General features: G+C 35.0%; 1 protein-coding gene across 1 annotated transcript; it reads right to left on the reverse strand.

The window, feature by feature from the left end:
• Positions 1-5,677: 5,677 nt before the first annotated feature.
• LOC149070559 (uncharacterized) lies at positions 5,678-16,145 on the reverse strand. The gene is made up of 3 exons (XM_089248883.1): positions 13,232-16,145; positions 11,007-13,119; positions 5,678-5,684 (listed from the first exon to the last, which is right to left on the reverse strand). The coding sequence occupies exons 1-3, from the start codon at positions 16,143-16,145 to the stop codon at positions 5,678-5,680; spliced, it is 5,034 nt and encodes a 1,677-aa protein (XP_089105009.1).
• Between the last annotated feature and the right edge of the window lie 2,029 nt (positions 16,146-18,174).

Genomic DNA, 18,174 nt, shown 5'->3' on the forward strand with positions numbered 1-18,174 from the left:
TGAATTCCAAAATTCGATTAAGCGGAGAGAGAGAAAAAAGAGAGGTTTAGAGATTATCACATTAAGCAGAAACTTAACAATGTGAATATTGTAATTTTAACAATGCATTGTAAACAATGTAAATATTGTAATTTTAACAATGCATCGTAAACAATGTAAATATTGCAATTTTAACAATGCATCGTAAACAATGTAAATATTGTAATTTTAACAATGCATCGTAAACAATGTAAATATTGCAATTTTAACAATGCATCGTAAACAATGTAAATATTGTAATTTTAACAATGCATCGTAAACAATGTAAATATTGCAATTTTAACAATGCATCGTAAACAATGTAAATATTGCAATTTTAACAATGCATCGTAAACAATGTAAATATTGCAATTTTAACAATGCATCGTAAACAATGTAAATATTTCAATTTTAACAATGTATCTTAAACAATGTAAATATTGTAATGTTAACAATGCATCTAAACAATGTAAATATTGTAATTTTAACAATGCATCTAAACAATGTAAATATTGAAATATTGTAATTTTAACAATACACCGTAAACAATGTAAATATTGTAATTTTAACAATGCATTGTAAACAATGTAAATATTTGACACTGTCCCTATGAGGGAGAAATTTTTGTTCCAGAGGATTCTATGAGTATAAGCGGAGAAAACGACGATCCCCTTATTGCTGAAGAATGACTGGCACAAGTTCTGCGGAATCGCGCATCGGTTACTGTCAAAGGGCTCCTTAATACCAACCCCCCCCCCACCCGAAAAAAAAAATTACCACTCTTAATTTTTTTATTAGGTTTGCACGTGTCACTATGATTCATCTCATTTTGCAAATGTTCTTGATTTTATGTACCGTATCAGAGTATATTTATGTTATTTGTAAATTGAGAAAATGCCGAAAATTTTTTCAACACGGCCATGCTCTCTGGGGCTATGTGCTTGAATTGCGCAAACGACATATCCTGGTCGTCCTCGGTGAGTAAGTAATAAATATAAGTGGAGATATCAGATTATCCGTTACTCAATTAAGTGGAGGTCGAGTGTATTTCCTATCACGTTTAATGTTCTGGATGTGAAAATGATGGAAATGCTGCTGTGTTACTCAACCGCATTTGCACCTGGTTAACCTCTGCTCCTCTGAAGAATTTCTTACGAATTAGTGCATAGCGGAATTTGCTGTATTTGTGTTTTTTACCTAACGGGATGGTTGTTTCTGAGAAATCCACGTTATATGTCCAAAAGATACTGGCATCTGTCTTCTGAATTTACTAGCAACAACTGGCCAGCTTACATATTTCGCCTGTACATATTATGTGCAAAGTTAAAATGTTCTGGCTTCATTGCATACAATCGGGGAGATCAACATTAATCTGTAAAATGATGAATAAAGGAACGTATGAATATCGTACCTCTTCATTGAGACAGAGCAGCGGGCGATGATCTGCTTAGAAGGAAGATGTGAAAATACGTGGATAGTATATGGAAACCACCAAGAAGCTAGAATTTTTTTCTTTTCGAATACTTTATTAATTTCAATCTCAGTGCAATGAAATTTTAAGCTCACAACTGTTAAAGTCAGTTTCACAGAATTTGAATAGATTAATTTTTTTTCTGGATTGATAAATATTCATCTTTACCAAAATGTCTTGGAATGCTACATTGCCTCTCTTATAAACATTAAAACATGTTACCACATTATCTAGACAGAATAACAAATCAGCTTTTGTATTATAAAACAAATCAAGCCCTTTCTACTTAGTAGCTGATAATGAAGAATACATTTTTTGTTCCATTTTAACGTTTCCGAAGTTAAAATATCTTATGTGAAATGCGAATAATAAGGGCAAGAGAAATTTCGACTGATTGACTTTAACGTCAAAAAATAATGTTTATTCATCAGTGGCTGTAAAATCCTCAATCATTGAAATGTTTAAATTTTTTTCAGAATCACGATTACAGACCAAAAGTAAAAAACCATAATAAGAGATCCAACGTAGTGATCAATCATTGTCCCCATATTTCATATTAGAGTGTTATGGTTAGCCGAATGAAATAAAATTCGGCCAGCCATTTTTCGAATAAAATTCATTGTATATATTACGGTAAATTTGATAAATAAAACAATTTTCATAGGTCAAAATCGAGGCTAAAGGATATTTAATATTCCTGAGCCTGGATCCTACATAGGATCTTATATATCGGCTTCGAAATTTCAAACAATTTTGAGGAAACAAATTTCAGAAAATTTACGCAAACTGAAAGAACTAGACTCATTGGTTATTATACTTTGTTTTCATTGAGAGTTCAAATGCTAAATGCTTTTCATCATTTTACTGTGTAGAATACTTTTCACCCTTCGTGAACAAAATTATAAAAAAGTGATTCTATTTTTCATGGACTAGAAATATAGAAAAATGTTAAAATATTAATTTATATATCACCTTCTTAGAAAGAAAAAGTTGCAGATAATACATCGATATGCATGCAACTATCAGTACTTAGATGAGACAACCATAATTTCTTATGGACAGTAAAGGTATGTTTCACCATAATCATTAGTATTTTATTGCTCTGATTGGGTTGCTGTATTTTCGATATAGTTCAGATATTTATTCGATATTCATATTTTATGGACATCTTTCTTCAGCCATCCCGTTGGGCTGTTCACTTGGTATTTGTGTAACACAAACCTACAAATTCTACTGTTTCTTAAACTTTAAATTCGCGGATAGTACGTAAGAAAATACGATAATTCATTTTCATTTGAAAAATAAAAAGATGAAAATACTTTTTTACTCTTCAAATGATTTCCAAAGGATTCATGTGTAACTATTGCATTCATTCGCTAGAGATAATACAAAACTTATCTTGCGGCCTAACGGATAAGACGATGAACCAGAGAGAATATATCCAGAAACAGATAATGATATTTTACCGGTAACTGTATGTCACGCCGAAAATATCACGTGATATGTCTATTGTCAGGTAGAGTATATTGTTACGCGACTGTGTGTGTGTGTGTAACTCTTTCGGGAGGGGGGAGGGGGCTCGGCAGCCACGAAAGTAGGGGGTTTTATGTTTTAGTGATGTCGTGGTGAGTTGGTAACTCGTGAAGTCAGAGAGATAAAGTGTTCAGGGGCCTGGGTTCATACCCACCCACAGGAAAGCTAAGACTTCTCAGCAACCTCGTTGAGCATTTTTCCTGTTGTGGCCTTATATTTGTATTTTTATTGGTGTCGATGTGCTTTCATTAAATAAATTCACGAAAAAAAAAATCATCCGATGTTCTTAATTGAAACTAACTTAAAAGACTTTTGTACCAGGATATATTCTGAGCCGTCCACATCCAGAGTAAACCGTGTCTGTGATATTGCGTGGGAAGAGAAGCCGAAATCCCTTTACTCTGCAGAGAGAGTAATTAAGGGAAAGCCGAGCTCTTTCCCCATTACACATGTATAGCTTCTGAGATAGTCATTTAATGACCAATGAATAGCCATTCGGCGACGGCAAACTGAGCGTAGCTAATAATCACGAGACCTTGACGAGAAGACATTGAAAGTGTGATGAGGGTTGAAACGATGTCCTAAAGCTTCGGGCGCAACGACGACAAACTCGCATTCAAAGGAGCGAAAATGCCTCGTAAAGTTGGACAACTGGACGACGAGATGCGCTTGTTTAATAATAACGGACACAGAATGGATTAATGGCTATGACGTTGGGAGCAAGTGACATCATGTGACGACAGAGTCTTTCAATAGTAGTTATACACGGTTTACTCCTTCTACCCCCGTCCCTTTGTCGAGTTCTAGCAAATACGACTAGAATAATTTCAAACAATGTTTTTAAGTTCAATCGATTACGATTAGTTTGAACAATAAACGTCAAAAAAATCTGTAGTTAATGCATGCAAATGTAATTAGACGAAGCTGCCCACCATCTAATGACAACTACTAATACTTTACCGTGCACGGACCTCGTAAACATTCCTCTGGGGAAAATTTCTAATAGTTGTTACTTGCAAGTATGTGTTGCGTGTATATATGCGTGGTTCTAACACATTTATGTTGTTAATGTTATGTTTTTTTGCTCCTGGTTATACTGGTAGTTTCATCTGTCTTCCTTATTTTGAAGTGTAAATCTTCAACTCCTCTAATTTTCACTACTACTCAACCTTACATGCACTTCGTACACATTCCTGTACGGAATTTCTCACGAATCGGCACGTGACGAAATGTATATTCTGAGTGTATGTGTGGCCCTAACGTATGTATGTTGTCAAGTTGGGCTTGTTTCGTGTTAGCGTTGCCATCTGTCTTTCATTTTCTGAAGTAAAGTTGGAAATGTTTGAATTTTCAAATTATGCCAGTATCGCGTTGTATGTCTGCCTGCTCCCTGTGTGAGAGATTTGTCAAATGGGAGAGCGGATCGAATTACATCTGCGCGTGCCTCGAAGCTGGAAAACAGAAGAAATACCAACTTCAGCATCCAACCACAGTGCTATCAAATGGGGTTCAAACCTGGATCTTCAGGACGATGCCCATACGACCGACAGCGGCTCTAATTCCCTACATTACAAGATTGGCGAAGAGTACTTGGTTAATATCAGTAATGGGAAGCTCGATATCGCAGATGACGTAATTCAACATATACCTTCGGTTGTTAATCTTACGTACGTGGTGTACACAGTGTCCAATTTAAATTCAACCTAAAGTGCTGCTACTGTGCACGCTAATGACGTTCAACACACAAATTTGAACTCACTCACATACTCCTATAATACGCGTGTACTAAATATTTTATTTTTAAACGAAGAGCTTATTGTTCATCTCTTTTCCTGTTAACGAATTATTCTGTTCTTCCATCAATCCGTAACAGAAAGATGCTCAATACAATTGGCGCACAAAATCCCAGCCAATTCACATAATTCGATGTATTGGGCCTAAGACGTGGTCATTTGATAAGTAGGATAAAAAAAGTTTGTTCACCTTTTTTTCCCTACGAAAAATTCTGTTTAATTTTTTCAGCATAATCTCCTTCAAATGCACTGTACACTTTTTTCCCTGAGGATAAACCTTCTTCATGCAGCCAAAGAAATTACGTTTTCTCAAGCACTTCAAAGTTGTCATTTACATCTGCAATGGCCTCTTCATTTGATGCTATTGTTTTTTTTTTCTACCCATAAGCAAAAGTCACAGGAAAGAAGTCACGTGAGGCCAGTTCTGTAGAATTGGATAGATGAGACATTGTTTCAAATCCTAATTCATGGAATTGGGCCGTTGAAATGGTGAATCTGTAGGATAGGAGATTGGCTTGGTAAAATAGGGCTTCTTCTGTGCGATAGTACAAATTATTTAATCCGGCGTTAGTTCATAAGCATGGAATTCCAAAAGGCACTAAAGTATGCCAAAGTAAATTATGCCGAAAAAACACTAAATTATGCCAGGAAAGACACTAAATTACGTCAAAAAAGACACTAAATCTTTCCCACTAAAATAATGCCAACGACAAAATTACAAATAACTTGACTTTTTGAAAACACTTTGAAACACTCTGCTCGGTGGTTCTAATTTCAAAGATATCTGTCATATTGCAGGAACATAAGTTTAATGCAGTTTTTATGTTTATCGAAATCAAAATTCACTAAAAATAAAAACTCCTTAAAACCTAAAATAACAACGTAAAAAAAGATCATAAAGCAATCACAATATAAAGTCTTTTTGAGCAATAATTCTATTTTTACGTAAATGAAAAAAAAAATCTAAAAAAATGTAAGCCCCGCTCCTACCACTTAAAATAAACGAAAAAATAGAAAAATAGGGAAGAGACGGATACTGATTCCTTTTGTACAGTAATCCTAAATTTGTCTTTCCTTTGAAAAGTACACAAAATAACGAAAAAATAAATAAAATGGAAAGATCCAGATAGAAATCCATCGATAAAGAAAAGATAATTTTTTTTCCTTTCCTGTCATTTAGTTAGAATAGGAAAAGAAAAACGGGAAAAATCCGTTTTTCATTGAACGTTCAAAAAAAGAAATGATAATAACAAAGAAAGAAATGACAATAACAAAGAAAGAATCGAAAAAATAAGAAATATTTCTATCCATGATCCAGTTTATTTTATATCAGGAATAGGAAAGAAAAGCTCTCCTGACATTATGTATCATTAAATTTTATCGTTTGATTTTTATTACTGAAAATAATAATTCTTTAAAAATCCAAGCCCGAGTATGAATATAATACTTTGAGTAAAGGACACATAATATCAAAGATGTCATTGGTTTGTCTTTTAAGACAGGGACGCGTGGTTCCGCGGGCCACAGTTAACCCTATGAGTTTTTAGTCGTGGCCAGCCGATCATTTTCTGAAAATGGTTGAAAACATTGAAAAACAGTTAATTCTAGAATTTATGAAGGAAATAATTTCAGAATTGATGAAGGAAATAATTTCAGAATTGATGAAGGAAATAATTTCAGAATTGATGAAGGAAATAATTTCAGAATTGATGAAGGAAATAATTTCAGAATTGATGAAGGAAATAATTTCAGAATTAATCAAAGAAATAATTCCAGAATTAATTAAAGAAATAATTCCAGAATTGATGAAAGCTCAGAATTAATAAAAGAAATAATTCCAGAATTGATGAAGGAAATAATTTCAGAATTAATAAAAGAAATAATTCCAGAATTGATGAAAGCTCAGAATTAATAAAAGAAATAATTCCAGAATTGATGAAAGCTCAGAATTAATGAAAGAAATAATTCCAGAATTGATGAAAGCTCAGAATTAATAAAAGAAATAATTCCAGAATTGATGAAAGCTCAGAATTAATGAAAGAAATAATTCCAGAATTGATGAAAGCTCAGAATTAATAAAAGAAATAATTCCAGAATTGATGAAAGCTCAGAATTAATGAAAGAAATAATTCCAGAATTGATGAAAGCTCAGAATTAATGAAAGAAATAATTCCAGAATTGATGAAAGCTCAGAATTAATAAAAGAAATAATTCCAGAATTGATGAAAGCTCAGATTTAGTAAAAGAAATAATTCCAGAATTTATGAAAGCTCAGAATTAATGAAAGAAATAATTCCAGAATTGATGAAAGCTCAGAATTAATTAAAGAAATAATTCCAGAATTGATTAATGGATGAAATAAATCCAGCATGAAAATTCGGAATTAATAACAGAAATAATGCCAGAATTTATGAAAGCTTAGAATTAATAAAAGAAATAATTCCTGAATTGATCAAAGCTTAGAATTAATAAAAGAAATAATTCCAGAATTGATGAAAGCTCAGAATTAATTAAAGAAATAATTCCAGAATCGATTAATGGATGAAATATATCCAGCATGAAAATTCGGAATTAATAACAGAAATAATGCCAGAATTTATGAAAGCTTAGAATTAATAAAAGAAATAATTCCAGAATTGATGAAAGCTTAGAATTAATAAAAGAAATAATTCCAGAATTGATGAAAGCTCAGAATTAATTAAAGAAATAATTCCAGAATTGATTAATGGATGAAATATATCCCGCATGAAAATTCGGAATTAATAACAGAAATAATGCCAGAATTTATGAAAGCTTAGAATTAATAAAAGAAATAATTCCAGAATTGATGAAAGCTTAGAATTAATAAAAGAAATAATTCCAGAATTGATGAAAGCTCAGAATTATTTAAAGAAATAATTCCAGAATTGATTAATGGATGAAATAAATCCAGCATGAAAATTCGGAATTAATAACAGAAATAATGCCAGAATTTATGAAAGCTTAGAATTAATAAAAGAAATAATTCCAGAATTGATCAAAGCTTAGAATTAGTAAAAGAAATAATTCCAGAATTGATGAAAGCTCAGAATTAATTAAAGAAATAATTCCAGAATTGATTAATGGATGAAATATATCCAGCATGAAAATTCGGAATTAATAACAGAAATAATGCCAGAATTTATGAAAGCTTAGAATTAATAAAAGAAATAATTCCGGAATTGATGAAAGCTTAGAATTAATAAAAGAAATAATTCCAGAATTGATGAAAGCTCAGAATTAATTAAAGAAATAATTCCAGAATTCATTAATGGATGAAATATATCCAGCATGGAAATTCGGAATTAATAACAGAAATAATGCCAGAATTTATGAAAGCTTAGAATTAATAAAAGAAATAATTCCAGAATTGATGAAAGCTTAGAATTAATAAAAGAAATAATTCCAGAATTGATGAAAGCTTAGAATTAATAAAAGAAATAATTCCAGAATTGATGAAAGCTCAGAATTAATTAAAGAAATAATTCCAGAATTGATTAATGGATGAAATATATCCAGCATGAAAATTCGGAATTAATAACAGAAATAATGCCAGAATTTATGAAAGCTTAGAATTAATAAAAGAAATAATTCCAGAATTGATCAAAGCTTAGAATTAATAAAATAAATAATTCCAGAATTGATGAAAGCTCAGAATTAATTAAAGAAATAATTCCAGAATTGATTAATGGATGAAATATATCCAGCATGAAAATTCGGAATTAATAACAGAAATAATGCCAGAATTTATGAAAGCTTAGAATTAATAAAAGAAATAATTCCGGAATTGATGAAAGCTTAGAATTAATAAAAGAAATAATTCCAGAATTGATGAAAGCTCAGAATTAATTAAAGAAATAATTCCAGAATTGATTAATGGATGAAATATATCCAGCATGGAATTTCGGAATTAATAACAGAAATAATGCCAGAATTTATGAAAGCTTAGAATTAATAAAAGAAATAATTCCAGAATTGATGAAAGCTTAGAATTAATAAAAGAAATAATTCCAGAATTGATGAAAGCTTAGAATTAATAAAAGAAATAATTCCAGAATTGATGAAAGCTCAGAATTAATTAAAGAAATAATTCCAGAATTGATTAATGGATGAAATATATCCAGCATGAAAATTCGGAATTAATAACAGAAATAATGCCAGAATTTATGAAAGCTTAGAATTAATAAAAGAAATAATTCCGGAATTGATGAAAGCTTAGAATTAATAAAAGAAATAATTCCAGAATTGATGAAAGCTCAGAATTAATTAAAGAAATAATTCCAGAATTGATTAATGGATGAAATATATCCAGCATGGAATTTCGGAATTAATAACAGAAATAATGCCAGAATTTATGAAAGCTTAGAATTAATAAAAGAAATAATTCCAGAATTGATGAAAGCTTAGAATTAATAAAAGAAATAATTCCAGAATTGATGAAAGCTTAGAATTAATAAAAGAAATAATTCCAGAATTGATGAAAGCTCAGAATTAATTAAAGAAATAATTCCAGAATTGATTAATGGATGAAATATATCCAGCATGAAAATTCGGAATTAATAACAGAAATAATGCCAGAATTTATGAAAGCTTAGAATTAATAAAAGAAATAATTCCAGAATTGATCAAAGCTTAGAATTAATAAAATAAATAATTCCAGAATTGATGAAAGCTCAGAATTAATTAAAGAAATAATTCCAGAATTGATTAATGGATGAAATATATCCAGCATGAAAATTCGGAATTAATAACAGAAATAATGCCAGAATTTATGAAAGCTTAGAATTAATAAAATAAATAATTCCGGAATTGATGAAAGCTTAGAATTAATAAAAGAAATAATTCCAGAATTGATGAAAGCTCAGAATTAATTAAAGAAATAATTCCAGAATTGATTAATGGATGAAATATATCCAGCATGAAAATTCGGAATTAATAACAGAAATAATGCCAGAATTTATGAAAGCTTAGAATTAATAAAAGAAATAATTCCAGAATTGAGCAAAGCTTAGAATTAATAAAAGAAATAATTCCAGAATTGATGAAAGCTCAGAACTAATTAAAGAAATAATTCCAGAATTGATTAATGGATGAAATATATCCAGCATGAAAATTCGGAATTAATAACAGAAATAATGCCAGAATTTATGAAAGCTTAGAATTAATAAAAGAAATAATTCCGGAATTGATGAAAGCTTAGAATTAATAAAAGAAATAATTCCAGAATTGATGAAAGCTCAGAATTAATTAAAGAAATAATTCCAGAATTGATTAATGGATGAAATATATCCAGCATGGAAATTCGGAATTAATAACAGAAATAATGCCAGAATTTATGAAAGCTTAGAATTAATAAAAGAAATAATTCCAGAATTGGTGAAAGCTTAGAATTAATAAAAGAAATAATTCCAGAATTGATGAAAGCTCAGAATTAATTAAAGAAATAATTCCAGAATTGATTAATGGATGAAATATATCCAGCATGAAAATTCGGAATTAATAACAGAAATAATGCCAGAATTTATGAAAGCTTAGAATTAATAAAAGAAATAATTCCGGAATTGATGAAAGCTTAGAATTAATAAAAGAAATAATTCCAGAATTGATGAAAGCTCAGAATTAATAAAATAAATAATTCCAGAATTGATGAAAGCTCAGAATTAATTAAAGAAATAATTCCAGAATTGATTAATGGATGAAATATATCCAGCATGAAAATTCGGAATTAATAACAGAAATAATGCCAGAATTTATGAAAGCTTAGAATTAATAAAAGAAATAATTCCGGAATTGATGAAAGCTTAGAATTAATAAAAGAAATAATTCCAGAATTGATGAAAGCTCAGAATTAATTAAAGAAATAATTCCAGAATTGATTAATGGATGAAATATATCCAGCATGAAAATTCGGAATTAATAACAGTGGCGCTTCACAATATGCACCTGCTGATTTTTTTGGGGCTTGCTTCGCAGTCGCTTGTTCGGAATTATGAGACGACATTTTAGAATTAGATTTAATTTCTTCAGATATAAAGCATGCGAGCTACATACAAGTGCGACTTGTTACCACGATGTTTTGAACGCAACTGTTGCCATCTTACAAAACAGTAATAATGAAAATAAACGATAAAAAGGAAGAAAACAAAAATAAAACGATCCCCGATCGTCCATACTCCCGCCCCAAAAGGGTGACAGTCAATAATCCACTGGCAAACGACATAGATGATTCACGGAACGTTTGTATAAACCAGTCAGTCTTGATTTCCACAACTCTGACCTTTCCGTCGTCACCTGGAAAGACTTGGGTCACTCGAGCCAAGTGCCACTTGAGGGGAGGTGTGTCTTCCTTCAAGATAACGAGATCGCCGACTGCTATGTTTGACGTTTCACGTTTCCACTTCATCCTTGGTTGAAGACTGGTCAAATATTCCCTGGACCATCGATTCCAGAAATCCTTTTGCAATTTTTGTATCTTGGCCCATTTGGCTTGTAGACTTCCCGATGCTTCACCATCACCTTCGGGTACAGCAGTCATTGGAGTACCGATGAGAAAATGTCCAGGAGTCAGAGCTTGCAGCTCGTTTGGATCTTGGCCGAGTTCAACCGAGTTGGTTAGGGGTCTTGAATTCATGCAAGCTTCAATCTGGACAGTCAGAGTAGTTAACTCCTCATAAGTGAGAGCACTTCCCTTGCACGTTTTCAACAGATGGCGCTTTAAACATTTGATGTTGGATTCCCACAGTCCACCAAAGTGAGGTGATAACGGAGGAATGAAGTGCCAATTGATTTTTTCTTCAGAGATAACTTTCTGCACATCTTGGGATTTACAGAGTTCGAACTGTGCCTTTAAATAATTGGCAGCACCCTTGAAGTTGGTCGCATTGTCCGAATACATATCTGTGGGCTTCCCTCTTCTGGATATGAATCTTCTAAATGCTGCAAGGAAAGCTGCAGTACTTAGCTCTGACACGATTTCAATGTGAATTGCCTTTGTTGTGAACCATACGAACAACGCTAAGTATGACTTGAGTCGAACCTTCGACCTCTTCAATATCGGCTTTGTTGTAATCGGTCCGGCAAAGTCTACACCAGTTCTTTGGAACGGTCTGCAGGGCAAGACTCTGTGTGCGGGTAAATTACCCAACATTGACGTTTCAGGTCGTGCCTTGAATCTGTAACAGGTTACGCACCTGTTGAGTATTTTTCTTACGATGCTTCTACCCGACGTAATCCAGAATTGCTGTCGAATTATTGAGAGGACCAGTTCAGCTCCAGCATGAAGGTATTTGAGATGGAAATGTTCCACTATCAGGGATGTCAGATGATGATTTTTAGGCAGGAGCAACGGATGCTTGGCACTTGTACTAAGATCCGAATGTTTCAATCTACCACCCACTCGTATCAAACCCCTTGAATCGATGAATGGACTTAGTGACAAGAATTTGTTTGTGGGTGGAAGGGGATTTCCCTTATCAAGAAAACTGTGTTCGTCCTTGAACTCTGAGTTCTGCACGATCCGAACTAATGCTAGAGTAGCATCATTTAATTCAGCAGCACTTAGTGAACCAACGATTTTGTTCTTGGATTTACAATTGTGGATGAAACGAAGACTCCAAGCAGCAACACGTTGAAGTTTAACGAACGATGAATACTTGCTGATCAAACTCCATTGTTCCACGATTTCGTGAGATTGGGTTGCATTCACCGACTTTTTTAATTCCGATTCATCCTCCATCAACTGGTCTGAAGGGTCGGAACTGGATGGTATCACCAAGCCACTTTCACTTAACCAATCTGGCCCTCTCCACCACAAGAAATTTTCTCTCAGTTGTGACGGTGATAACCCCCTGGAGGCACAATCAGCTGGGTTCTCCTTGCCGGGAACGTGATGCCATTGATTTGGATCACTTGATACGTGAATCTGTTTCACTCGGTTCGCGACGAATGTCCTCCACCTAGTGGGATCGGATTTTATCCAATGAAGTACAACCTTCGAGTCAGCCCACAGAATTGTGTTGTTGATTTTCAGATTCAAAGCTCCATTCACTCGTTCGGATAGTTTAGCCAGCAACACTGCTCCACACAGTTCCAGACGTGGTATGGTTGTAGATTTCAATGGGGCAACCTTTGTCTTTGCACATATCAAGGCTACATTCACTTCATCATCTGTAAACTCAGTGCGAAGGTAACAAACTGCAGAATATGCCTTACATGATGCATCACAAAATCCATGAATATCCATGAATATCCATGCTACTGACAGTCCTTGTACTCCCCATAAGAAATCTGGGAACAGAAATGTCCTTCAGGAGAGAAAACTCCTTACTAATTTTTCTCCATCCGACAAGACATGAGGCATCAAAGGGTTCATCCCAACCCCTATGATCCTTCCACAGACCTTGCATCAGAATTTTTAGGATCACGGTGGTCGGACTCAAAAAACCCAGAGGATCATAAACCTTAGCAATCTGGGATAGGAGCTGTCTTTTTGTTTGGATTTCTGTGGAAGTTTCATCAACTTGAACACTGAAGGTATCTACACATGTATTCCATAGAATTCCCAGAATTTTTGTGAACGGAGTTTTTTCGAATTGAACCAGATTTGTAGAACCTTGAAGTTCCGGGGGAAGGTCATTCATAACCGCCTTGATGTTAGAGTTCCACTTCCTCAACTGGAATCCTCCCCTTTGCATGAGTTTTATCATTTTGTTCATCAACATCCTTGCTTCACTGATGGTTGCAGCACCGGTCAGCAAATCGTCGACGTAGAAATCCTTCGATGCAATCCTTGAAACATCTGGGAATTGTTGCTCTTCATCTTGAATCAACTGCTGAATTGTTCGAATGGCCAAGAACGGAGCACAGGTTGTACCATAAGTAACTGTAGTCAGTCTATAGTCCTTCAACTCCTCACTTGGATCGTTTCTCCACACTATGCGTTGAAACTCGGAGTGATTCCTCTGAACGAGAATCTGTCGAAACATCTTTTCTATGTCAGCGGTGAGTGCAACAGCATGCGATCTGAATCGTATAAGAACATCAAAGATATCTTCCTGGAGTCTCGGACCAGAATACAGAATTTGATTCAGTGAGATACCTGATGACGTCTTGCACGAGGCATCGAACACCACCCTCAGTTTAGTCGTGCTGCTCTGCTCTCTCAGGACACCATGATGCGGCATATAGAAATGCTCAGTGCAATGACTACTCACGCTTGATTCTGGAATGAGCTCCATATGACCCAGTTCTTGGTACTCGTTCATGAAGTCCACGTATTTTTTTTTGAGTTCGGGTTGGCTTGACAAACGTCTCTCCAGTGTCTTGAATCGTTTGACCGCTATGGATCTAGATTCTCCCAAATCAGCAGTTGTAGATTTGAATGGCAGACTCACTACATACCGTCCCGAATCACTTCTCTTGACATCTGTAGCGTAAATTTCCTGGCACATCATTTCATCGGACAATTCTTCTCTTTCGGCGGGAATCGCTTCCAGTTCCCAGAACCGGTTGAGAATCTCGTCCACACTGGCACTACAACACTGAGTCTGAGTGCAGCTAATTTCGAGTCCTTGCCGTGTCCCCTTAGCCGGCACCCTTCCAGTCAGTATCCATCCCAGTTTTGTCCTCACTGCAAGTGGAGCTCCAGGAATTGAGAGTCGTTCCGGCTCCAGAATATCGAAGAAAACATCTGCACCTAGAATTATATCGATCGGCCTCGACTTGTAGAATTCAGGATCGGCTAGTTGAATGTCACCGAATATTCCCTCAGGAACGGATATCTCGAAGTTGGGGATTTTTGAAGACAGTTTTTCGACAACTAATGCTGTTGTTGTATGGATTTGACCCTTGCCGCAACTTGCGATGAACTTCAGATTCACTTGTGCTGTCGAAACGTCACATATTTCATCACTGACCCCTAGAATCGAATGCTTAGATTTTTTGAATATCATTCCTACTTTCTTGCAACAGTCCTTGGTTATGAGAGATGTTTGGGAGCCACTATCCAGGAGTGCTCGACATTTTACATAATCACCCCGGCACCCGCGGACCTTTATGAGTGCTGTAGACAACAGTACTTGACGTGATTTTGCTTTGGAAACATTGAAAGTGCTCGACACGGCTGCTTCTTCACTCGTAGGTGTTACGACAGGAGGCTGTACCTTGAATTCATGCAAGAGAGTATGGTGCTTTCCTTTACAACACTGGCAGCGGGTTGTAAACAAACATTTTGCAGCTGAGTGATTATTCCTCAAGCAATTGAAGCATAGCTTATTTGACTTCACGAAAATCCACCTGTCGTTGAATGTCATGGATTTAAATTTGCTACAATCACTGAGCTTATGATCTTGTTTACACACTATACACAACACATTAGCTTGTTTACGAGTAGCACAGGAAAAAGCAAGTCTAGAATTGCCTTTCGACTCTTCCCTTGGTCTGGGACCATCTTGGACAGACTTTAGACACCTGGCCTGTTTTTCAAGGAAAGCTATGAATTCATCATACTCGGGATAATCTTGACCTTGACTTAGTTCCCACTGCTTGATTAGATTATCATCCAATTTTTGTTTTAGAAAGTACACCAACAGTACATTCGAGAGACCACTTACTTCAAGTCCCAAGCACTGTAGATTTCGTATTGCCTCGTTCGCCGTGTCCAGCAGTTCCAAGATGTTTCTTGAATTCACGATTTTCACTTGTTTCAGCTGGAAGATCTTGGCGCACTGTGCATACGCGAGTTCACGCTTGTTGTCATATCTCGACTTCAGAGAATCCCACGCTTGAGAATAACTCGCACTCGTAATCGCAAATCCCGACACTAATCTCGCCGCTTCACCTTTCAGGGCCGCCTTCAGATACTGGAACTTCTGGACATCTGATAAATTGGGGTTGTTGCCGATAGAACCCTCGAAGATTTCCTTGAAGCTCAGCCAACCTCCGAACTCGCCCTTGAACTCCGGTAACTCGAACGTTGGCAGTTTGAGATTATTGTCCTTCGACTGAGATTTTTCACTGGGCTGGCTGAAACTATCTTCAGCCATCGACACCGAACTTGTCATCTCGCGAATTTTTCGTCTCAGCTCTACGTAGCCGTCATACTCCACTTCACCGAGTGATTCATTCGATTTCGCGATATCGCGGTAGCACCTCTCTAGATTCTGATTCAAGTTTTTTAGCTCGCGCTTGAATTCCCGTAGCAAATACACGTCATTGGATTCTAAAATGGCTGGCACCTCTTCCTCCGCCGTTCGAATTTCCTTCGTCCAGAGCTTGAATTCTGAGAGCATATCACTAGATTTTGATTTCGGCATATTTGAGAACGATTTAATTCAAACAGAAACGCCACGGAAAAGAGTTGAGTTCACTCACCGATAACACTCGCTTATTTTGGTTGACTAAGTTTCCTTTCCTATCACCGAGCTGTCCGGCTTCCAAATCGAAACAAGTGCACACGAAGAGCCTCCGGCTTCTCGACGGACCATTTTTCATGGCGCTTCACAATACGCACCTGCTGATTTCTTTGGGGCTTGCTTCGCAGTCGCTTGTTCGGAATTATGAGACGACTTTTTAGAATTAGATTTAATTTCTTCACATATAAAGCATGCGAGCTACATACATGTGCGACTTGTTACCACGATGTTTTGAACGTAACTGTTGCCATCTTACAAAACAGTAATAATGAAAATAAACGATAAAAAGGAAGAAATCAAAAATAAAACGATCCCCGATCGTCCAAACAGAAATAATGCCAGAATTTATGAAAGCTTAGAATTAATAAAAGAAATAATTCCAGAATTGATGAAAGCTCAGAATTAATTAAAGAAATAATTCCAGAATTGATTAATGGATGAAATAAATCCAGCATGAAAATTCGGAATTAATAACTGAAATAATGCCAGAATTTATGAAAGCTTAGAATTAATTAAAGAAATAATTCCAGCAAACTGATGAAAACTCAGAATTAATGAAAAAAATGGTATTGAAGGAATTGTGTGTGTGTGTGTGCGTGAGAATGAAAATAACTTTTCAGAATTACTGAAATTAAATAATTTAACAATTATTTAAAATGATTTCAGATTAAAATTAATCTCGGAATTATTTAATGCAGTCAATACTTTTTCAGCAGTAGGGAAAAAATTATTCTAGAACTAATAAAAATTGTTAATTTTATAAGAGAAATAACTTCGAAATAAATAAAATGAAATCTTCAATTATTTTTGTCCTTGTTTAACTCGGGGCATCATTGGCTCATTCATTCAAGATGTCACCTGGACTTGGTGGCTGGAGAGCTTCGTGGGAAGTTTCAATTTTACTGGGTGTGTCTGAAAGGTTTAAACCCCTGTTTTAAGGTATAAATAGGATAAGCTTTTTTCACATACAGTTAAACCCTCTTTTAGTGGACACCACTCAGATGCGGTCCACCTTCTTTTACAGCAAAAAAGCAATTTCCCTTTGTATAATAAAAAAGTATGCTTTTCAAACCCCTGCTTAACGGTCACCCCTCTTTTACGGTCGAATTTTTTTGTCCCGCCGGTGTCCGCAAAAGAGAGGTTATACTGTATATTCACTCGCGTACATGGATGAATGAATTCGCGTACAGCGCCATAGGTGAAAACATTGAGTATCATTGCCAAAGGTCACTTGACTAGCCCGATGTCATGTCTAGGTCTGGGTTGTGACATCGTAAAAATATTTATTATTCCTGTCTGGCGATGTATCGAAGACTATCTGGGTCGGAGTCTTTGCGGTCTTACATTGCCGTAGCTTTACTGTTTTCATGATATTGCTTTGATGGTGAAAATCTGAGATAGTTGTTGACGGAGATTTCTTGTCTTTGAGAAAGGCTGGATGTTGTTTCACACACACGAGAGAGCATGGATGGTGAAGCAATGTGTTGTGCTCTCACAACACATTGTGATAGAGAGATATATATAGTTGAAGGGTAAAAGTAGTAAACACACTAAGGTGCCCAAAAAGAGAAAATGTTGGGCAATCGTAAAAAATTGTTTTTGCAGCTCGTATGGACGTTCACATTTGTGATCTCTTTACACGCTCTTTTTGAACTATAGTGGAATCTCGATTATCCAGCTCCCGACTCTTTGGCCTCTGTCTTATCTGGCCTAGTAAAAAAATACTAATGCAGTAAAACTACTCTTGACGGATACCCTCAGATGCGGTCACTCTTTTATACTTTTCAAACTCTTGACTGTCACCGCTATTTTACGGACGAGTTATTTTGTCTCACCGATGTCTGCAGAAAAAGGTTTTACTGTACATGAATGAAATACAATATAGGTATTAACATTCAAATTTCAAATTTGTGTAATCATTCATTAATGA

The sequence above is a fragment of the Pholcus phalangioides genome, unplaced genomic scaffold (assembly GCF_987345545.1).
Source record: "Pholcus phalangioides strain wild (caught in Gottingen) unplaced genomic scaffold, Ppha-v1.0 ptg000021l_1, whole genome shotgun sequence".
Classification (NCBI taxonomy): Eukaryota; Metazoa; Arthropoda; class Arachnida; order Araneae; family Pholcidae; genus Pholcus; species Pholcus phalangioides.